The 24,242-nt window shown below is 47.9% G+C and overlaps 1 protein-coding gene across 1 annotated transcript; it reads right to left on the reverse strand.

Moving 5' to 3' along the window:
* Positions 1-5,236: 5,236 nt before the first annotated feature.
* Positions 5,237-11,648, reverse strand: LOC139052377 (uncharacterized). The gene is made up of 2 exons (XM_070529474.1): positions 9,999-11,648; positions 5,237-5,569 (listed from the first exon to the last, which is right to left on the reverse strand). Exon 1 carries the CDS (start codon positions 11,214-11,216, stop codon positions 10,029-10,031), a length of 1,188 nt encoding a protein of 395 aa, XP_070385575.1. The 5' UTR covers positions 11,217-11,648; the 3' UTR covers positions 5,237-5,569; positions 9,999-10,028.
* Between the last annotated feature and the right edge of the window lie 12,594 nt (positions 11,649-24,242).

Consider the following 24,242-nt stretch of genomic DNA (forward strand, 5'->3'; position numbering starts at 1 on the left):
ACGCGCCATACTGCTTTTCAAGCCTCATGGACAAAGTGTTGCGGGGACAGGAAGAATTCGCTTTACCGTATTTAGACGACGTAGCGATATTCTCCGCATCCTGGTCTGAGCATATGGCACACTTGCGGGCAGTGCTAACTCGCCTGCGCGAAGCGGGCTTGACAGTCAAGGCTCCCAAGTGCCAGTTAGCACAGGCCGAGGTTGTCTACCTCGGTCACGTGATTGGACGGGGTCGTCGCCGCCCCTCTGAAATAAAGGTAGCCGCTGTGCGAGACTTCCCGCAACCGCGCACGAAGACCGATATTCGGTCGTTCTTAGGTGTCGCCGGCTACTATCAGAGGTACATCCCCAGGTACTCTGATATCGCGGCTCCCCTGACGGATGCTCTAAGAAAAACAGAGCCCCAAACAGTCGTCTGGGACGAGACAAAGGAAATAGCTTTTAGCGCCCTAAAGAGCGCCCTAACAAGCCAGCCTGTGCTACGATCGCCAGACTGCACAAAAGGGTTCGTTGTTCAGTGCGATGCTAGTGAGCGAGGCATGGGCGTTGTACTGTGCCAACGGGAAAATGGTAGAGGTAAAGAAAGATGCGTTTTCTGTCAATTGTGCAGTTTCTCCGTTTCCTCCTTGGCCAGCACCTCGATAAACTTTCCACCGTCAGACTCCTATGTGCCTCTTTTACCGGCATGAACACCGTAGCAGTTCGTTAGAGCTTTGCTATCGATTCCTACCCGCGCGCTTCATTGCTGAAAAAAAAGAAAAAACCGTCAATATTACCATTGGCATCAAGGTGAACGTCCTTGACGAAAGCATTCCAGACGCAACGATATTGTCTTGCCACATGACACGGCGTACGAAAGTGCGTCGCGCCTTACTTTCGTTCTTCGGTGTTCGTCACAATCACATTGCATTTTTTCACGTAAAATCCCAATATTTTAGTGTCTGGCTCACTCAACTGTAACTCAAAACTGTATTAGAATAGGAGCTTTTGTATAATGATAGAAATATAGACAATCCAAAGTATGCAGCAAGACTTCAGAGGGACCATGTGTCAAAATTTATTTATCTACAAGGAAATGGATGCACCTAGCGATGCGCCTCTTAATGCGATTTAAACGAACTCCATGCAAGTGTAAAATTTGTTCCCAATCGCGACCGCAAAATACTCTTTTAAATCAGATTGACAATCCACCGGATGTCTAATAAATGCTGTGACAACCATAAAGTAGGACGACAGCTTCATGCACATGACAGCGACGCGCAGTGGAGTCGCTCCAATAGTACTCGTTTTTTTTTTTGAGGGGCTCGTGATTCTGGGGGTAAGACAGCTGGCCATTCGGCGCAACTTCAAATGACATCTCTTCACACGATAGGATTACGACATACTCGAAGAATGCGATTGGAAAATAAATAGCTCCTTTATTGTAAATATTATAAAATGTTTCTTCTTACAAAAGTATTTTAAAGAATCATATCAACGCCATGCTCGAAGAGCATCCGCCCCGGAGAGTGAAAGCATCGACAACATAACAATGATGCCACCAGAGCAGGAATGCGGGGCAGCAGGAGGAGGAGGTGCCCAACGGCTGAGCCGACGTCGCCCACGTAGGCCACGAGTATGTGGAGCAGGTTGCGCAGTTAGGAAGGGAGGCTTGGGTCGGAGCACCACTTCCGCCGTGTCTTCCTCCGGATAGCAGAACATGCTCAGGGCATGCCGATCCTTGCCACCGTCCTTATCTTGCTGCACGCAATACATCGCGTAAGTGCTTGGACCACGCCACTGCAGGCCGCCTCCGAATACTTGCGGTTGAAAACTAAGTGGACGGATCAAGGCCATCACCCCCTGGACTGGAACGGCTTCTTTTGACCGGTCGCCATCTTTCCATGAGCAACGCGCTTCACCGGAGTCAACTCTTTCACTACGTGAGGCGAACCTGTCCCACGTAGATGAGAAGGGTGAAGTCTGTGACAATGAAGCCGGTGCTCCATTGTTGGCCGACGCACATGACAAGTAAGAAGCCTGCACCAAAGATCACGAAGGGCGGTTACGAATATGGAAGTATATAGGCTGGTGGCATCCTAATAATTCCAAGATAATGAATTGATATTTTTGATTTTTCGTAGGCTAACCTTGTCTTCCTCTTGCGAGCAACACAAGGCACGGGGGTTGCGAACGGCAATTCAGCAACCCTTACTCCAAGCTCCAGCTAGCTTTGCAATATGAAGTGGATAAGCTGGCTGGCAACATTTTCTATCATGTTTTACTCCTTTTTCTAGGTAATTAGGCGTCATGACACACTGTGGAATACTGACATTGTCAACGACGGTTGGATGTAGGCTTTCTACTCAGTGTGTACGGCCAGTTACTTCCGTGCTCAAGCAGACAGCGGAAGGCCGCACTGCTGATCAACTGACGGGGTCTCTGAGCTTCAGTAAAACATATCCGGATTTTTGAGCTATATATTTCTCTCTCTCTCTCACAGACAGACGCACGAGCGCACAGCGTAAGCAACAGTTTTCAACTAATTTGAACACAGTTTGCACACATGCATGAAATATGTACATCGCTGTGCTACAGAACTGTGCGAGCGAGCAAATTCGGTGTTCATTTCAAATCCTATTATCCAGCTCCATGTCAAAGCTTTATAGTTTACTGTTGCTGTTGAAAGGCGATAACCCTGTTATGCTACAGTTTAAACAGAAGGGGGGTGGAAGCTCCTCCTTATGTTAATCAACCCATGAGGCTTGAAGAATCGCTTCAGTTACGCAAGCCATGGGTACTTTTTTGAGTTTGTGTGCGACATTGTTTTTTAAGATTTATAACAGTATTGTGCTGACGCATCTTTAGTTACGCGTAGAGTTCCAAGATGTTTTGATCATACTGAAATTGAGACTTCTAAAAAACAATCCTATTCCCGGTACTTCACGCAATGAATTGTGAATGAGCAATCATAGCCTAACAGATTGCGCCGAAAATATTCGCAACGTACATCCATGTGAATTTAAGGTTATACAACCGTCCAGACAAAACTCCAGCAACGTGCTCGCAGCACTTCGGTACTTATATAGCACATGGCGTTGAGAGGTGGGGGCGCTAGTGGTTGGCTTTTGGCTAAGTAGTGCCTGTCTAATTGGGTTTAGTGGCCTGGGGAGCACGTGGTCAAACAGGAAGGAAAATGCTGCTTGTATATTAGTCAGTATACGCAACCACACAATGACATGTATAAAATTATTTTGTCGTTCATTTCAATGATGTATTTTAATACAGTCATTTTTCTGGGGTTTTACGTGCCAGAAATACGATCCCCTGATCATCAAATTACTATTCGAGGTTCTTTACCGTGCATCGAATGCATATTGCACGCGCGTTCTTGCATTCCGCCCTATCGGTACTTGACTCCTAGCGTCTAGGATCGAACCTACAACCTGGACCTCTAGAGGGCGACAACATGGCCGCTGGGCTACCCTGACTGCTTATTACCTCGTCATCTATTAGTTGCTACAATTATTCACTTTTCCTAAAAGAAAGAACAGTGGTCGCTGCATGCATAAAATATCTCTAAAGAAGGTGCATAGATGGGCTGCACATAGAGGCACTTCTTTGATTATGCGTTTCTTCTGGTTTAATATCTTTAAAACTGGATAAATGACTGTTATAAACACGTACTTACAATTACTTACGCAAAGACTCCAACTTTAGGATTAAAATGAACAAACAAAAACACATGAGAGACGGTTCCATTCTTACTGATGAATATTGTGAGGAGGTTTTCAATCCAAACTCTTAAAGGACAGAAAGTCAGCATGGCGCATCTTAGACTCAATATGAAGATATCGTGTGACGCACCATGCTATCTCTGCCTACCAACTCAACTTGACGGCAGCGAAGCTCTTAACACTCATGGCCAATGAATAAGCATCACTTGCCATGGCTCTGCAGGAGAGCAGCCTTTCGTGCCGGAACCAGAAGCACGGTAGCATGTTGCCATGTAGTGCTGCTGATCCCAGAGTGCAGCTTGACATGGCGTCATGGTGGCACTTGCGCTGGAAGACGTGGCGAGGAGGCCTGCTGCAGACCTTGTGGCGCCAACGCAGCCGGAGGGAAAACTGGCTGGTCGATGCCCGCTGCGTAGCCTCGCCATCACCACGTCGGATGCAGAATGAGACTGGACGGCGGACGTCATCAGTGCGCCGTTGACGCCTTGCGTGAGGGTGCCTTCGCATCCAGGGACGCGTGAAGGACTCCGGAGCTGCTGAAGGGGCCATCGTGTCCTAGATGCTCGCTCGGTTGGCTGGTTGCTCTCGTGCAGCGTCTCGTGCAGCGTCTCGTGCAGTATCGAACGCAGAGGGGCGCTTCCTCTTCGTCTTTTACTCGCACGTGATCCTAGCACACAGGCGACGGGCATTTCTCTTGATATTTTTATAAATACGAGTATGGAATCTGTTTACTCCAGCTTAGATTGACATTAATTGTTTAAATATGTTCCCAAATCTTTCTGCAGTGCGCGAGCTTCAGGTTTCACTTGCTGTTATTATCCCTCGCTAATGCGAGCTCACAACAGAAAATTATTCGGGACTTTTCGAACGAGGTTCCTAATCCTTTCTTCCATTATATATGTCACCATTTTATATCAGTCCCTTCACAGCTGTATTTCTAGCCTGTTGATCGGCAAACACTTCATTAATGCAGCCGTCCTTGTTCCGTGTTCCCTCGGGAGTGTCGTAGAGAAAATAGCGGCAGCCTTTTATGAAAGGTCTTTTACCCCCCTATCGGGACGCCACATTATATGTGCCAGTCTGTGCAGGAAAAGGAAGTGATGGGGAGGGGTAAGAAACTAGATGCAATATTGTATCAGAATTTGAAAGTTCGCTTAATGTGCTTTCAGTTATACTTTCTTTCGAGCTGTATACAAATATTTGTGGACATCGCGCTCAAATGAAAGCTTGAAGGAAGGCTAAAAGTTAATCAACAGTGTGTACGTTTTCTTTTCAGGTGAAGAGCGCAAAATAAGTAAATATCAGTATTTGAGCAAGAATGACGAATCATTATGTAACGAGAACCGATTGGACTTCAACTGATTTAGCCTATGAATAAGCGTGTGAGTGGCGAAAATGTTGGTGATATAAAGAACAGAGAGAGGTGCCAGAAAAATCTCACATGCGTTTATTTGAACGCTCATTCCGCACTAAAATATATAAAAAGACAAGAACCAAGGAGAATTGTGTGGTTTATTCACCTTATTGAAGTAGGCTATGGGCATACGTACTGAGACACTGGATATATTCCGCGGCCGTCTTCGGCAACTGAAGCTACGACCTCGCGATGTGCTTCAGAACGCCGTGAACCATTACGAAAAACATTTCGGCAAGAGCATGGAAGTCGTTTGCTTTCTCTATTAGGACAGGGTTCGTGCAGCTATTACACTGCCTGTTACCCCGCTAGATGTCTCAGGGTGTAGCGGTCCGCTTCTTAGCTTGAGTTCGGGCGTTCCATTCCCAGAAGTCGTGGCCGCATTCCAGTGCGGGTTGAATGAATAACCCTCCTGCACGTGCACGCCCTCGGAGGCAGGCTGCAAAGCAACCGGCGGCAAACATTATTCCAGAGGCACTGTCCCCATGGGCCGCGCACATCCACTGCGTTTCTACGTCAGGCCAAACCGACGGAATAAACCTTAATAAAATAGTGAATTGTGATTAACTGATTCTTCAATTTACTTTATTCGCTGTGATGTAGCCTCTCGCTATGCCCATTGTGTGTGTGTGTGTGTGTGTGTGTGCCCGTTCTTGGCCAATTCTCCTGAATTCTCCCACTGTGACACAAGAGGTACAGAATCCTCAAATGGTGTACATAATCCTCAAAAACGCGGAGTTAAAAAAACGCTAATAAACCCAATAGGGGCTAAAAGAGTTGCTCAAACACACTACCGTAGGATGAATCTAATTGTTATTCAGTAAAGCACATGTAATCGCGAAAGCAGCATTCTGCGGCCTCACTTGGAATTCTGCCTTTAAGCACTCACTCGGACCTACATCAGGTGTCATTGAATATCGCTGAGCCCAACCCTCGTATATTCAACCCTAAATATTTCAAGTTACAGACGGTTAATGCAATACGTCCTATTACGGGCTGAAAAACGGAAAATTACGTTCCGTAAAACAGTTAATGATTCCAAGAACCATGTGTGTGCCATCTTTTAAATTTGCGATCGTTAAACACTGAAAGAAAAGAGAGAGAGAGAAGGGAAGCTGAATTTTTAATTAAAGTTGTGGTTTTACATTTCAAAACCACATTATGATATCAGGCACGAAGTAGTGGGGGACTTCGGATTGAACCCGACAACCTGGGGTTCCATAACGTGCACCCATTGACAGGCGTACGGCCGTTTTTTCCTTTCACCCCCATCTAAATGCGATCGCCGTGGCCGATTTTAAATCGCGCGCCCTAGAACTTAGCAGCGCAACGTCAAGGTTCCTACGCCACCAGGGCGGGTTGAAAGTTACCGCCGATCTCTAATCAGTGAAGATTTGTGATCTGCTGTTGTCTAGGAGTGCTATAGCAACTGCGACCTGCTCCGCTCTAGTTGGTGTTGAGCACTTAAGGGAAGCCGTATTCACTATCTGTCCGTTTTGATCAACGAGGGCAATGGCGAAGTTGGGCGACTGTCCATATTAGGCGGCGTCGACAAAACATGCTGAGTAGGGATCGTCCTTGGTACGCTTGAGGAGGGCGAGGGCTCTTGCCCTGCGTCTGCCTACGTTGTGTTGAGGATTAACATTACGGGGAAACGGTGCAACTCGTATGTTGTTCCTTTGATCTTCTGAAATTTAATATTTCCGCTCTTCCATGAGGATAGGGTTGATCCAAAGAACCGCCACGATCTTCTTTCCACCCGGGGTACAGGATAGACGGGTCAGTTGGGCTGACCCCTGGGCCTCGATCATCGCGTCCAATGTGTTGTGCACTCCTAGTTGCATAAGGAGATCCGTACTCGCCCGTAACGGAATGCCTAGTACTTTTCTATACTTTTTCTGATGAGCGTGTTAATCGTTCCTTCTCGGAGTTATACCAGTTGTGCATGGCTGCCACATAAACTATATGACTCATGAGGAAGGCGTGGAACAACCTGAGGAGGTTGTTTTCCTTTAAGCCTCCACGCCTATTCGAGACTCTGTTGATAAGTCTGATCATGTTCTCAGTCTTGGCTGTGAGCTTGTTGAGCGTCGTATTGTTACTGCCATTGGATTCGATGAACATGCCAAGCACCCGAATGGTGTCTACTCTGGGGATGGTACAGCCACTTTTAGTGTGGAGTTTGGTGTTTATTTCTGACAACGGTTTCCAGCCTCTAGGTTTGGGACCTCTCCTGACTGGCTTTAGAGGGGGAGCTCAGACTTGCTAGGGGAGCATCTAAGCCCCGTGTTTTCCAGGTACATCTCTGTTTGATCTACAGCCTCCTGTAAGCCTAATTCAACAGCTCTTTCGCTTCCTCCGGTGCACAAGATTGTGATATCACCAGCGTAGAGCGTATGATTGATCTCTTCTATGTTGGAGAGCCTTTGCGATAGTTTCTTCATGGCGATGTTAAAAAGCAGTGGTGAGACTACCGCTCCTTGTGGCGTGCCTCTGGGGCCCAAACTGAAATTGTCGGACTTGAGGTCACCGATTTTGAGCGTGGCCTTGCGATCCCGTAGGAACGAGCTTATGTATCTGTGGAAGGCGTCTCCCAAATTGAGCTCCGAGATGGTGTTGAGAATGTGAGCATGGGATACATTGTCAAAGGCCTTCTCCAGGTCTAAGCCTAAGATGCCTCTTACATCTCTTGTGGTGTTGTCAATGATTTGACACTTTATAAGCTTCATCACGTCTTGCGTTGACACGGCCGAACGAAAGCCAATCATGTTGTACGGAAACAATCCTTGTTTCTCGATGTGCTTGGAAATTCGGTTGTGTATAACATGTTCCGCTACTTTCCCCACACAGGATGTGAGGGAAATGGGTCTGAGGTTTGAGAGACTCGGGGGCCTTCCAGGCTTTGGAATGAGGATGACCGAGACCATTTTCCAAGACTCCGGGACAACCCCTCGTTCCCATATTCCATTAATCTCCTCTGTCAACCATTCTATAGAGCAGTCGTCCAGGTTTCTGAGGGCCCGGTTGGGGATGCCATCAGGGCCAGGGGCCGACCTGCCATTTAGATTCTGGAGAGCTCCCCTTACTTCGCATGCCTTGAAGGGGTTATCTAGCTCGGGGCAAGATTAACCTTTGTAGGGGGGATAGTCTTCGTCACTCGAGTTGCCCAGTGGCAGATATTTGCGAGCGAGTCTGTCGAGTACGGTCTGCAATGTCTCTGATTGTGATGCCTGGTGTAGAACATTCGCTATGACTTGTCTTTGGCTTGACTTGGTGTTGGTATCATCGAGCAGATGCTTGAGGAGGTTCCATTTAGCTGCAACTCTCATCTGGCCATCCACGGAATTGCAGACCTCATCCCACTGTTGTCTGCTCAAGGTTTGGCAGCGATCTTCTATAGTTTTGTGAGCTCCGCGATCTTTTTTCGGAGCCTGCGGTTGAGTTTCTGCCCTTTCCATCTGTTCAACAGTGACGCTTTAGTTTCTAGAAGATGAGCGAGGCGGCTATCCATCCTGTCTACCTCCAATTCCGTCTGGATCTTCTTTGTCGCCGCGCTGATATCCTCCTTTAACTGTTCAGCCCACTGCTCTAGGCTAAGTGCTGAGTCATGTGTTTGTGCTCGCTCTTCCCTAATCTTGCGAAAGTAATCCCAATCTGTAATAGTGAACTCTTTGAGGTCCCCGCTTCTCACGTTGACGGAGATGGCCAGGATGTTGTGATCACTGCCAAGATCCACCTGGAGGTTGGACCAAGATGCCGATTCCACATTCCGTATGAAAAAGAGGTCAGGTGTGGTATCCCTAGAGCAGGAGTTGCCGATCCTTGTCGGAAAAGCCGGATCTGTTATAAGCGTGAGGTTATTATTGACTGTAGTTTGCCATAGGTCAACGCCCTTGTGGTTAGCTTGTTGGTACCCCCATGCTTGATGCGGAGCGTTAAAGTCTCCGGCCACCAGGAGTGGGAATGTCTTGGCCTTGCTTGTAGTCTTGTTGATAACTGCCGCGAATCTTTGCCTGAGGTCTTTGGGTCTACTGTATATGTTAAGTATAAGTATACTTGTCTTGAACTGTCCGCTGGGGATGATTTAAACGAGCGAGTGTTCAACCTTATTGGATTCAAGATTCAGATTGTGGGCCATGAACGCACATTTGTTGGTGACTAATGTGCTGATTCCCTTCTTCCCATCACCATATTGTGTATGCGATTTATAGCCTGGTAGGCTGACCGTATCCGTGAGCGTTTCTTGTAATAATATTACATGTGGCTTTTCCGGGTGGGTCCGAATGAACTGTTGGAGGACATTCCTTTTACGATGGAATCCCCTACAGTTCCATTGCCAGATATTAATTACCCTGTGATGTGCCGCCATGGTGGGACGTAGCAGTTAGCTTGTATTATAAAATGCTGCGGAGTGCAGCCGCTGCCGTCCTTTCAGTGTCGGTGTTATTTAATTTGTCCAACGATGTAGTTGTAGCCATTGTAGAAACGTGGCGCTCCAGATTGTCGCATCTGATTCCTAGTGATCTGACCTCCTCCGCGAGTTTGTCAATAACAATTTGAGCTTTTCCGAGGGATTCATCAATTTTATCTATCGTTTTTTCCAATTTACGAACACCGGCGCTCTTGTCCGAGGCATGAACTGCCAGCGCCCTCTTTTTGGGTAGACCATTGGCAGTCGGTTCCGCTACGGGGATCTCCATGGGCGTTTCTACTGCAGGGGCCTGAGTGGGTTGAACTGTCTCTCGCTTGCTGGGTTTTTTTAGTTCGGCAATTTCTGCTGCGAGCTGCTCCATTGCGTATTTTAACGAAGCGTTTTCTTTTTCCATTTGTGCAATCCTGTTGTGCTCTGGCTATTGACCCCCCGTTACCTTTTTCGGTGATTCTTAGACCCGGTCAGCCTATGTGGTACCACGATCAGCAGGCTCCTGGATCTGAAGTGCAGGTCCCCTGGAACGAGAGTGGCCCCTGGAGCGGGAGCGGGTCCTGAGGGCCTTGCGGCCCCTGGAAGACGAGCGTTCTGCCGAGCGACCCCTAGAAGGGGCACGGTCCTGGTAGCCGCCATCCTCGCCGCCGGGGTCTCGGGATCGGCTCCTGGATCTGTGCGAGCTGCTGAGGGCCGGCTTGAGAGGGGTTGGCGACCCAGTTGGTTGTTTGGATTGTTCGCGGTTGCGCCGTTCTCTTCTCCGTTGTCTAACTACAAATGGAATTTGGAACCTTTGCTTGCAGGTTCTGTCAGCCGTGGGATGAGGGCCACCGCAGAGGGTGCACTTCGGTGTACATTCGTGCTTATCGTCCGGTTTGCTCGCACCACAGCCGTGGCAGATTGCATTTTCAGGGGCTGGGCAAACGTCAGCTCTGTGGCCAAGCTTTCCACATGCATAGCAAACGTCAGTTTGTCTGGGATAGAGAGAGCATTTGATCAAACTGGGACCGCATTTTACGTAGTCCGGGACTTTGAGTCCATCAAACAGGATGACTACCGTGCTTGTGTTCTTGATTCGTCTCACCTCGAGGGCGCTTGGATTCTTGGGTTGAATGATGAGACGTTTGAGCTCCTCTCGATCGATGGTGGGATCAATGTCACGAATAACTCCCTTGCATGTGTTTTCGGGGGCTGCGATATATGCACTAACGTAGCTTGGTTGTCCAATATGTATAGCTTCCAGATCGGCGTAGGCCATGGCGTTGCGCTTTGATGGTGTGCTTGCCACCAATATGTTTAGCACCATGTTCAGACATATGATATCCTCCGCCGTATCCGCCTCCTTAAGTCTAGCAGCGGTAGTGAGGGCTTGGGCAACTATGAAGTGGCCCATCTTCTTGATGTCCAGTCCTCCACGGGGACGGATTATGATTCGAACATGCTCTTTCGGTAGCCGAGGCAATCTCGAAGCAGTCGTCAGGCGTGCCTTGACACTCGACGGAGCCTGGCTTTTATTCCCGCCACGTCGCTTGTCGGTGACTCGGGCGCCCTGCCCGAGCGGGTCCTGGATGATGGGTTTTCGCTTGTGTAATGCCGTGGTCCACCCAGCGCTTTCACTGACTTCGTCGGGAGAGATATCCTCACCCTCAACGGTGATTTGCATAGCCGTAGACGTCGTGGCTTGAGCGTGCGGAACCGCGCTGAGCTCGCCCACCGAGCCTCTGCCGGGCCGAGGTCGCACAGAGAAGTTCTCGAACGATTGGGAAAATGTCCACCCACCATTGAAAACTTGGTATCGGCGGAATCCTTGCAACTTTAGCCGTTGATTGGTACCAACATCCTCAAGATTGAAGCAAGTGCTCGAGCTTAATCATGTAGAGAAGCAGGAGAAACAGATATCGACGCAGGCTCTCGTTTCTTCTTCTTCCTCTCCATGTTACGGACGAAAAGAAAAATAAATGCGTTCGTAAAAAATCACGCGTGCCACGGTCTCGCCGCTCCTTCTGCCGCAGCGCAGTGCAGGCGGGCGCCACGTTCGGCAAAAAGAAGGAAAGAAGAAAAGAAAAGGAGCCGCTTCGGCGGCTTCCGGTGTCGCGGCCCCGGGCTCGGGCGACGCACACGGGCACCGATGGCTGTGGTGCTGCGTGCGATGCTCGCACTTCCAGCAGCCTCTGCCGGACGGAATTCGCCAGCGTATTAGAGTTTCTATTAAACCGTGCTTCACAGAAACCGCGACGCTTTCTTATGCTGTCGTTTAGCGAAAAATTCTTGGGAAAGTTTGTTTAGGCCTTAAAAACATTATTCAGTTTGGCACTACGTGTTACCAATGTGAATCACGTCTCTACTCTCTCTTTGCCACGCCTCACCTTCGCTGCGTTAAGGGGAATAATGTACAATCGGTCGTGGGCTTGCCAGCTATAGGCTAAACCAAAAAAGCGCGGGAGTTCCCCTTACACTTCAATACCCGTAGAAAAACACGCGAGTTTCGTACCCTGATGACACTCGCTACCGTTCCACCATTCGAATCGATCGTTCTACTCTCCTTAAAAAAAGAATGGTCGCGCAAGCCGGCAGTTTGAGGACTATGATCTAACAAAGCTGACCTTGACATCAGAAGTGATGAGAACTCCAAACGCAATTATACTGCTCAAGCTCCTTGCTCCATTGCATGAATATATTCCCGAAAAACTTACATTTTCTGTTTTGCTGTTGTAGCATGCAATCACTTGAACATTCTACGATGACAGAGAAAGCGCGGAGTGGAGTGCTTATGCTAGAGGTTGGTGAACAGCGGCCCTGACTACGGCTACTCGTGTTTTCTCCACCACATTTTCTGATTTCGGAACAAACTATATTTAGTTCAACGTACTCACGCGTGGTGAGTAAGAACCCGTGGCAAGAAAACGTAAGGTGTCTTAAGGTGATCACCATGGCTGTGGCCGCGGCCAAATTTATTTATTCGATCGTAGCATTAGCAGTATTGGCGATGTAGTGGCAATGCGAGCCGTCCTGGACTATAAGATGTGTCTCTAACTGGGGTGCGTAAGGGGGCCGTATTTTATTTGTGTGTACAGGGTCGGTATACTGTAAAGATTGCAGTCCAACGCTATCCCTTTTCGCTCATCGTCCGTAGTCCAATCTACGCTCCGCCGGGCGTGGAGGGTGAATAATAAAAATTATGCATGGCTCAACTATCGCGAACACCAGAGACTAGTGGAGCTGGGGCAAGGCCAGTAAAGTAGTGCCAAGCCCCACACAAGACACACGAGCGCCAGCAACGCGTCTCTACGGCGTCCACCATAGGCGTTTACTACGCGTCTGCAATTCGCGTGGTCAACGCCGTACGAGACACCGCGGTTGTCTCCACTCTGTACCAAGGAGGTTATATAACCTCCTCGCTCTGTACGGAGCAGCGGGCGAGGAGGACATCCGGTACCCTAGCAACAGCCGGAGAAGAACACTCCTCCTCCCTCGCCTGAACCCCCTGCCTCGCGCACCATAGGAGTGGGCACGCATCCAGGCAACACCCTCTAGAGAATTGTCTAGGAGGTGTTGATCCGGGCCGCGTTCCTCCCTCTCGTGCGCGCCGCTCATTCTCCCCGCTAGGCTCCACCCACCTTCGCTGCGTCGCTATGCTGCGCTAGCTTTATGCTCTGCTTTCACTAGAGAGGTTTAGAATAGGGGCCCCAATATTTTGGGGCCCCAAAGAGCTTTGCGGGTGTTCGCGTTGGAGCACGCAGGAGTGAAGGGTTTTAGAATAGGGCTTTGCGTTTGCGGATAGCTGGATGGATGGATGGATGGATGTTATGAGCGTCCCCTTTGGAACGGGGCGGTGGCTTGCGCCACCAAGCTCTTGCTACTATGCTGCCTAATATCCTACCTAGGTTAACCAATGAAAAAAAAACACTATGAACTACCACGTCCAAATTTTCTGATACCCTATTGCGAACTGTGCTTTTGTACGTCTCCGTCCTTTGTCGTTTCCCTACTTTTCTTCCACCAATCCTCCAATCGCCTCTTACTGATGTCTATTGCGGACATGTTTGCTTTACACTGCTCCCTCTCAACCCAAGGGCTTCAAGGAGGCCAGTGGTGCCTAAATCGACCGCTGGATAGACGTCTTCACATTCTAATAAAATATGCTCCGTCGTTTCCCTAGCTTTACCGCAGCAAGCACATGCTTCTTCTTCCTTCTTATATCTCGCTTTATAGGTGCGTGTTCTAAGGCATCCCGATCTCGCTTCGAAAAGTAATGAGCTTCCCTTTGAGTTATCATAAATGGTTTCTTTCCTAATTTCGTTTTTTCCCCTTAAGTAGTTACTCATGGCAGGTTTCTTTTCCATTGCCGCCACCCATGAGATTATTTCAGCCTCTCTGACTTTCCGCTTGACCTTCTTTGTTGCTGTGTTGCCCACCCCACAGGCCGCATACTTGCTGGTAAGCTTCCTAGTTCTTTTCCTCCACTGTGAATCTTAATGTTTTGCCTGTACATCTAGCGTCTTGCGCTGACAGCGCAAGACGATTAAAAATAATTAAATTAAAAACGATTAAAAATAATTAAATAACATATGCCATTTTATGATATGAATAGTAATTTTGACTTGCGTGTATTCGCGTTTAATTACAATTTAGAGGTTATTCTTCAAGCAGCAAACAATTAGTTGTGCTTAGTTTTGTAGGAAACTCTATAGAGTTTCCTACAAAAATTACTAGAGGGAACTCTGGCGTGTTACGTTTCGCCTACGACGCGCGGTGTAGCCTGCGCGGATGCAGCGGACGCCGGGGCTTCATTCAAAGCGGCGGACATTTTGGCCCGTTCGGAGCGGCCGCGACGCATCCCCGCCGAGCGCGTCCCGGCATGTTCAGTGCGACGTGTCTTTGTGTGTGCGTGTGTGTGTGTGTGCCCATGCTTGTCAAAGCGCGGCAGCCGGGGAGAGGAGCTCCCCAAGTGTGAAACGAGGAGGACTGACCGGCGCCGGCCCGGCTGATGCGTCACTACACTCGTCTCTACATGTCTCAGTCCGTCCGTGCCTCGCTGTCACGTGGTGTCGTCCCGTGACCTTCCTTCTTGCCCGCGACGCCAAGAGTATAAGAGCAGCTGCCCCCGGACGCCAGGAGAGAGGCTCCGAATTCTTCCGTCGAGAAGCGTGCTCTCCCGTCTCTCCACTTCGGTCGACCTGACCGGCCGCTCTTTTGCGATGCTAGAATAAACAAGTTGTTCTGTTAGCAGTCGACTCATGCTTTGCCGGGACCTTCGGATGCTTCCAGTGTGCCCCAGGCCGCCAGGCCAACGCTACCCTTGGGGCTTGCGACCCATTTGCAACAACGGGCGCCAGCGGTCCGATTGCAATAACGGGCGTCAGCACTGAGGTTCCAACAGCTGGTGGCAGCGCTGAGATTCCAACAGCCGGTGCCATCGGCAAGGTTCCAACAGGCGCTAGTGTCTACGGGAGCTGCAATGGGAGTGGTTGTCCCAGCATGGAAATTATGGGAAGTACATGGATTTGCCTAAACTGCATCCTTTTTGGCTTCACGACTTTGTAAACTCGTCATTTTCAACAGTGTATTGCGTAATAAATAATTAAATAAACATCAATTAAATTGCCCGACGGCAGGATTTGAACACAGGGGCTTTAACACAGAAGCCTAATATTGAAACAATTAGGCCACGGACGCATGTATCGGCAAGCGAATGAAGCGCCCTTATGAATTTATCGCGGGCATGCCAGTGCCTTGAGACGCTTGGCGCGTTTCAATTTGGCCACCGGGAGAAGCTCAATCATTACAATTAATAGCAATTGCACGCGTTCCCAGCGTCTTCTGCATTTCGAAGAATACAGATTGCGCTGAAATGTACGACAATAAGATTTATACAGCGTAATATACAAAGCCACAAGAACGTTTGAATCCACAAGCACGAAGATCAGACAAATCCATGTACTTCCCATCATTCCCATGGTAGGACAACGACTGCAGCGCCAGAGTTCCCTCTAGTAATTTTTGTAGGAAACTCTATGGTTTTGAGCAACAAAACCAACTTTACGTGCCTTCACCAGCCAAGCTTAGCCATGTTAGGCCTACGAGCCATAAAATCCACACTCGAATTCGGAATCAGCGGCGTCTAATGAATAAACCTTCATAACACACGCTAGTTGAGAGAAAGCGATAACTGCAGTCACTTCTCCTAGCTTGCGAACATCACGCGTTACCGCGAATCGAACCCAGTTTGGTGCTAGGTTAGAGCCGTCGCTTCGATGGGTGCCGCCATGTTTGTTGACGCAAAGCTTTTGGGAACGCTATTTGAGCTTCCGCTATATCGGTGAAATAGCGTTCCCAACGCAAAATCCAAACGCAGTTTGCGTCTCGCGCATTCGCAGTGGCTTCGGCGCTATTTCTTTGGGGCCCCTAAACTCTCTACTGTCTCCCAGCTCTCTTCCTCAGCTCGGCGATGCTGCGCGCGTCAAGAGAAACCCAGCAAGGTTCTAACAGCTCCACTGTAAAAAAGCAATATAGTCGATCGAAAGGAATTCTCGCGTTATATCGGCTCAGATTACCTCAACCCGTCACACGAACCCCTACGGCTGCTATTTATTTCTTTGTCGCGGCACTCGTAAATCCGATGCTATTAGCGCCGAGCGATCTGAGTGGCAGACTCTCCCGTGTGACGTCAGAGGCGAGGCACATGCTCTGCTCGAGTTTTGGAGATGCGAGGGTGCATGTTTGTAGAACGATACATACGGAATGTAGCAGGACACTATTTCCTGCGAAATGGAGCGGAGTCGCAGTCGTCACCACGCTTAGCGTGCATTGCTCCATGGCGTCGTCTGCTATAGTCATAAGTCTGCACACGTGCCTGTACGGCGTTGGTTACTCATCGTCGCTGTTCCGTTGTCTCGGCGCACTCGTATTTATTTGGCGGCCCTTTTTGGACGATGAACTGCGGCCATTTGGCCTTAAGCTACTGCGTCTGCGCTGCAATACATCGTGTGTTTGTCCGGCGCGTGCTGCGTGTTTGATCGCTCGCTCCGTTGGCCACAGACATTCTAATTTTGTTGCTGTCCAGCTGCACAACACGAAAAACATTTGGTGACATTCTCAGTAAACGAAGTGGTCGCTACGGTGGGTGTTTGATGCATGCATTGCTTTAGCAGCACTGACCTGAAATCCGTTCTGGAACGTCTGATGGAAGGGCGGACAAAATTATTGCGCAGAACAATGTTACGTAGTGTTTTGCTGCTATGCTGACCTTCGCAAGATAAATTAAATTAAACCTAATTACTTCCGTTAGGACAGAGCTCAACCCTGGATATTATTCGGCTCAGCGTAACTCTTTCATCCTTTCCTTCTACCGCGGGTAGCGAGAACATTTTCCGTGCGACGTTTGTCTAACGATAAGAATTAGCGCTATAAAAATAGGTGACATGACCTTTACTTAGATAACAGTTTTCAACATACCTCGTTCTGTAAGCGCGCCATACGTATTGAAAACAAGAAAATCGACAAGTTGAGGCTAGCTGGTATTTGACCGATTAAGTACGTAGCTGTAGCATTATAAACACGGAAGGCAAAAATAAAAGGTGAGGATGAGTAAAGGTACAAAGGTACAACTAAATGTTATTTTAGGCAAAAAATGTTTTTCCATAAAAAGCTGTAACGAGATTCAATTGCAAGAAAATCATGTAGAGCAGTCTACGTTTCGGGAACATGATATAGCAGGGTGGACCTAATGTTCGAGATAAACCGCTTCTCAATGATAAAATTTATGGATTTTTCTGGTCTCTAAAAGCTTTACATATAAGCAACACTAAGTGATTGGAATTGTGAGCAAACTTTTGTGAATGAGTCCTGCGATCGTGCTTCATTTCACAAACTGCGCAGACTCTCGTTTACTTGCTGGGCGCGATGTTTCATGACTGAGTCACGAGATCTTGTCTCTGGCCGTCAGGGCAGTGGTTATTGGCGGCGAGGAGTTACGGAGTCGCCCTCTATCGGAAGCGCTTCGCTGGCGTAGTATGAGGGATCACGTGGCGCGCTCCTCATAGGTTTTGCTGTCAGCGCTCACTGAAAACACCACGCGCGAGCTTTCCCGGACATTTCTGTAAGTACTTTCGAAACGAGAGAAGTTTCTTACTGTCTAAATAATAATCTTGGGCAAACTGAAAGCGCACAATCGTTTACAGTCGCTATGTCTTTACCGAATACGTACGGTGAACGCCACTGCGCGCGGTCGCCGCGATGGAGTCTGCCGAACCGGCTTCTTGCGTCAAAGGTAGGTAAACGCTGAGAGCAAACTATGTGAAATATGTTCTTACAGTGTCTGTATAACTAAATGGAGCGTAATAGAATGAAGCCTCAATGCAGCGATCGCGCAGATTCGCAGCGACCGACTGCGCGTCTGCATGCTTGTCCGCGCACTGTTTCGCTTTCTCCGCGCGCGCGTTTTCGCACCGTGCCATGAGCTTTAGGCCGCAGAATATGAGCATTTGACAGTATACAAGCAACCATTGTTGCGTGGGCGCTATCAGAGCTGTTCAAAAATAATTTCATTGTAGAGACTTCGACGCCTACGGGGGGGGGGGGGGGGGGGACTGTGATGTGCCGTCGCGACGATTCAATCTTTTTTTTTTCTTCAAAATTCTTTGACCTTTCGATAATATTTCTCGAGTTGCGTCGCACTGTATGTTTATCGGCGTTCTCAGCGTGCAATTTCCCGCTGCTCCTTTTTTGTAATCCAGTGCATTAATTCATAACACAAACATGACCATATGCCATGCTTTCTTTAAATGTGCTTCTTACCGCTGTCTTTCCACTCCGCTGAACTTGCCAGTATCTATAGCATCGACAAGTTCATAGACCAAACCGTCGTGACATTAGTCGGGCAGCGGACTCGGGCGTGCGTCTCAGTGCGCGTTTTCAGAACATCGCAGACCGGGCGCCGTAGCAGAAATCTTCCTCGCGTCTGTGCTTGCTGCACACCCGAGTTGTAGCCGATGACTGTTTGCCGGCTTTATGTTTCGCGAGCCAAGCTTCACGCGGCGTCTTGTCCTGCGGCTACGTGTGAATAAGGCTGACACCGGCCTCCGTTACGTGCGTCCGGCCCTGCGGCACCGAGCAGTAGCCTACCATGTTGCGCGCCTTCAAAGGCAGGCACTACCTATTGTAGTGCTTTCAAGCGTTGTAAAGGAGACACTCGAAGCGGGAAAATTTTGCCACTAAATGAGGACCGCAGCGTACGAGGGAATTTAAAGTCGTTTTCAGCTCGCTTCGGCGCGCCCGAAGCAGCCGACGCGGCCGCTATGTCCACGTGATCCCTCCTAGCACGTCACGCCGACGGTGGCGCCAGCTTTTCCAGTGGTGGAGCTCGAGGCCAATATGAATTTTATTATTCTTTACAATGAAATTTAGCAATTTTACGTGCCAGAAACTAAACTTGATTATGAGCACACCGGATTCATTTTGGCGAAAAAGTGGAACGACCCTAAACGCAATATGCCTGAAAGGGGCCCAAAACAGCATTAAGCACTAGATTGAACCGAGTACAAAGACACTTTGCTTTGACCTTGCAATCGCAGTTCAGAAGTGCGAAAGGACGCCATTGTCTTGGATCGGTGCTTCTGGAATCATCACTATAAGGAAGAGTAATTATCCCATCTATTTGAGACACTGGAAGTCTCTTTACTGAGCAGCCTATTCACCAGTGATCTGAAAGGCTTCCCTAACAGTTGCCTGAACTTGACATAAAATTCAACTGGCAAACCATCGGACCCTGTACGGTGATTATGCTTCATAGACTTCAAAGCCGAAAGGAGCTCTTCGTCAACTATATATGACTGAGTGGGAAACTTCCAGCGGCTCAGCTGGTGTAACAAATGAAAAAAAAACAGCTAGCGTGCAAGCTAGCTCAGCATATAAATGCTTATAGAACGGCCTCGTCAGCTCAAGAACTCCATCTGGTAAATCGACAATGCTAGCATTGCTTGGATCTACTACAGAAGATATATTCTTGGTCTTTCTTGAAAGATCCCTGCGGAGGACATTTCTGTTGCGCACCATGCTTCCACTTCTTACCGCTCTGCTCGGGTTATAGCTCTGATGCTATCCCAGCGATGCTGCAGGAGCATTCAATGTTACTTTGAGGGTAGATTTCAGTAATGATTCGCGGGCGGTATTCCAGAGATATATGCACCTGTGCAGTAAACGGAAAGCCTAGTACTGCACTTTTACAAACATTTAACGACGTGCGTAACCACTCCAGCCAAGCATTCATGTGTAAAGCTTCAATTACAGGTCCAGTGAATGTACATTAGTCGCGGGTGTAAAAAATGGTACCTCACTGCCCAAGCTGGTGGTACCTAGCTGCCCAAGATCTAGACGGACTGGCACCGTCTGTCGATCTACCGGTGAGGACTTTGGCCTGGGGGTTTCAGCATGCCGACCACACCTTCAGCGGTCTCTCGGTGCACGACAACGCTACTCCGCCTCCCTAACCACTCTGCTCCTCGCCGAGGCCACCTAGTCCCTCGTCACGATCTGGCTACCCACATGACCAACTGGTCCGGCGAGGTCAAGAACAATGGGGAGCTTTTCCCCCTATCGCCTTGTAAGCGGCGCTGCGGCTGCGGTGGCGATGGCGGCCATCTCGAGATAGACACCGGCACACAATTTTTGGCAACTTGTACCCAGCAAAATGTTGAATAAAATAGGGGCGAGAACGGAACCCTGTGGTACACCTCTTGTCGCTTGTGTTTAGACGTCGAAATACCCCGTTCATAACCACCAAAAGTATCTATCTCTCAAAAGTTCATATATCCAAGCTGTCACATACTTCTGGAAATTCATAGACGGAAGTTTATTGAATAGAATACGATATTCTACAGCGTCCTATGCTTTTGCTACATCTAGCGTCACCAAAGCTGTGTACTCTCGTTTGCGGCGAGCAAGTTTAATGCGGCTTTCTAGATATACATGAGTGCCCCATATGGAGTGTCCGGGACGATATCCAATCTAACAAGGACTGAGAAGTGCATTATCCTGCATAAGATTTGTTATACGGAAGTGAACAACCCTTTCTGATAATTTGACGACATTGCAAGTAAGACAAATCGGTCTTATGATGCCTAGTTTCAGGCCAGCTGCTTTTTTTCTTGATCTGCTGCACAAAGAACGGCTCGTGGGTCATCGCTAGCTCCGCTTCTTCTTTGTCCTTTGCCTCACATTTATCGCTCCTGCACCTTCAACAGCAGATGTCTATGCGAAGGACATTATATTTTACGAATATGGTTTTGTTTTATCCGCGCTCTGACGCCAACGACGGTTTTACCTTAGCTAGTTCGTGATATATGTATAACGCGCAGGCTAAGTTTAGACCGGATATAAAGAAAAGGAAGCCAGACACATGGCTGACTAACAACTGGAAGTTTACCCCTGCCTCCTTAGGTTAGTTCTCACGTTCAACTATTTCTAATTAAATTTCATTTTCAATTAAATTTCATTACCGCCTAGAACCGCGGTACGTGCGCTTCCCCTCGGCACAAGGGCTAGCAGAGCATCTGCGTCAGTTCAGCGCTGTTACAGGGTTTTCTCAAGGAATTGGCGCCCTGGATGGCTGTCATATTGAAGTCTGCCCTCCGGAAAGAACACGCCGCCGACTACTTCAACTATAAAGGGTGGTACAGCACCATTCTTCTCGTTGTTGTTGATCACCGCTACAGATTTATGTACACGAACGTTGGATCCCAGTATCGAATACATGATGCGGCAGTATTCGAGCGATCACGTCTTCCAAGTGTACTGAGCAGCAACTTGTTCAGGTTGAACGCCAAGTCAGTTGAAGGAGTATTGGTCGGGCCTGTTCTCTTGGCTGACCAAGCATTCCCTCTGCAGCCTCACTTGATAAAACCTTTTGCAAGGCCAGGTCCTACTGGCTCAGTATCGCATATTTTCAATTATAATCTGTCAAGCCTTCGGGCGACTGAAAGCGCGATTCCGAATCATGCATGAGGGCCTGGAATGTGAGATCGATAACGTGAACTGCATCATCCGTGCTTGCTGTGTTCTGAACAACATATGTGAGCAGCTAACAGATCACTGTGATGCAAGCTGGATTGAAGTTGCGCGCTGTGAGGATCCAAGGCGGGCTCAGCCAGTATGTACAAGCAGTCATAATGAGCCACTAGGAGTGGAAGTGAGAGATGCACTTGCAAAGCATATTGCCGCGCGCTGTACCAGCTAAATTTTTCGACTCACGACACTTTAAGGGAGACACCATGAGACAGTGACAAGCATCGGTCTACAATCTATATGCTGCACAAATTCCAATTGCACAGTTTGTAAGAATTGTGCAAGAAGTTGTGTCTACTACAAGCAAGGTCTCGCTTTCAGTGCAGTGCTCGATGAGGAAAGTTTTCTTACACCAACCACGGACGTTTCTCCTCCTTACTTTTCCAGTGTGTTGTGAACATTACTTAGCGTGCAGTGTAAATGTACTGTCTGCTTTGGTTTTCTTGCACTCGCTTGTGTGTCACTTATGGCTCCGCTCTTGGTATCTTTTCTATTGTGAATGAATGGTAGACCACAGAAGGCTGGAGTAGATGACCGCTTTTTATATACAAAGTCAAGAAAGTCACCGACAGATGGAAGTACACTGTGTGAATAGAAGTTGTATAAACAGGGATAAAATGCCCCATAAAGGCTGGCTGGCATTTCGATAGGTGGACCTATCTTATTGAAAGGCTGATTTGCACATAGTGTGCTTTGTATATTTAAAGCAAAATTGTCTTCTGGCTTTCTCACTGACGCAAATGAATGCAGGAGTGAAACTTTGCCTCGCCTATTCAGAAGAAAAATGATAGGTCTGGTTTAGACATTTAGTGCAAACAAGTACAGATGGATGTATGGGACATCCAAAATGAGTATTTTATGAACGAGTTTGACGAAAGCAAAACAAAAATCATGTGTGGTTTCTCCCATTCAATCTTTATTTTGTCTGAATGCAAAATAGTTCTTTATAACCTCAAGGGTGTTTTTGTTTATCTCATTCGCTTCCTTTTGGAGCTGCACAAGCTCTTTGCGCAGCTCAATGGATTGCTGGGCATTTTTTTGGGCTCTCTCTTCTGCGCGACTGTGAAGCGCCAACACATCCTGCAAAAGCGATGACGGCCGCTTTCGCTTTCTGCTGCCAGGAGGGCAGCTGGCGGCAGGGGTTGCAGTGTTCTCGTCTTCACCGTTTTCATTTGGTGGCGCGGGGCTGCCTTCCACACTTCCTGTCGTGAAATGTTCTTGTTCTGCTTCCCATGAAGCGATGACTTCAGCGTCATCAGGCGCTTCATTAACTTCTGGCACCTGTGTATGGCAGGAAAAGATGACGGCACATACGTGTAAACTGAAAATGCACCTCTGCAAACTAGTTGCTGGATCAGCAGCATGTCTACTTGAAAACCAGTAGACCAACCAGCTGCGTTCTCACATGTTACATGCAGCATATTACATGTCAGAATGAAGAGTTCTCTCCAGTTATGGCAACTACTGCTTCTAGTGATTACATTTGAAAACAAATGAAAGTTTTCAATACAAACTGCATTCTGGGAAATGAGTTTGCGGAAGCTCGCAAGGTGGAGAAAATTTCACGAATAGGAAAAATTGTCATCAACTCTGCAACTTCATGCTACAGTCAGGTGGATGACCGTTTTTCTGTTTCACTTCCAGTGCCACTTAAGATACTGTTATCACAGATATATAGAATCCTGCAACATTGTTTGAAAAAAACGTTTCTGCTCTCCACATACTACAAATGTGCTAGCTACTGCTTACACATGTGTGGACATTCTATGGCATATTTAATTTGATTAACAATACTTTCTTTCAAAATATAATACAGCTTAAGATTTTTGTGTGCGTTTTCACTCAAATTCGTACGCTCTAAAGCATTTGTGCAAAAATGCATAATGAAGTACCTACAACTTCAGGGAGATGTTCACTGTTCCACACAGTCGAGGTACATACATGTTTCAACGAAGTGAATGTGCTATAAGTAGCCATTTTTATTGTTTCTCCTTTGAATATCTTGTGTCTAATGATGGGAAATCAGTTAACCTATATAAATGTCTAATTGAATCATCAGTTACTAAAGTGCATACATGTGTTACAATATTCTCACATTATATTAATAAATTGTAATTTGCACTGGCATCGTTTGTCGCTGTGCTCATAACTCTGAGGCACTTTGTTCGCATTGCTGTGTGCCTTGCCAAGCAAAGCTGCATGCGTTTGGTCGAGAAGCCCCTGTACATTTGTTGGAAATTTGCAATTGAAGTACTATTTTATATGCTATAATGCATGTAGAAACTATTTTTGCAGGCTGCATACTCACAGACACTAGTTGACACTCACGCCCAGTCATGTTCACCAAGACTGACTTGCGCTCAAAGTCAATTCACATTTACTAGCACCCATTCACTCTCATACTTGCGCCTGCTCGCACTCACTCACACTCACTCACATGCACCCACTCACACTCGCCAACAATCACCCCCTTTAATGCTTCGGTCCACTCAAAATCACCGTCACTGAATTTCATTCATACCATAACTAGCACACATTAATATTCATCCTAATCAGTCCCAATCAAGCACCAGTGCTCACTCCTGTGAAATGAGTAGGGAGCAAGTATGAGAGAGTACTCATTAGTGAG

Source organism: Dermacentor albipictus, unplaced genomic scaffold (assembly GCF_038994185.2).
Source record: "Dermacentor albipictus isolate Rhodes 1998 colony unplaced genomic scaffold, USDA_Dalb.pri_finalv2 scaffold_22, whole genome shotgun sequence".
Taxonomy (NCBI): Eukaryota; Metazoa; Arthropoda; class Arachnida; order Ixodida; family Ixodidae; genus Dermacentor; species Dermacentor albipictus.

Bases quoted from the DNA above. Each gene is read 5' to 3' on its own strand.
- LOC139052377 (XM_070529474.1), bottom strand. From the start codon at position 11,216: ATGCAAATCACCGTTGAGGGTGAGGATATCTCTCCCGACGAAGTCAGT.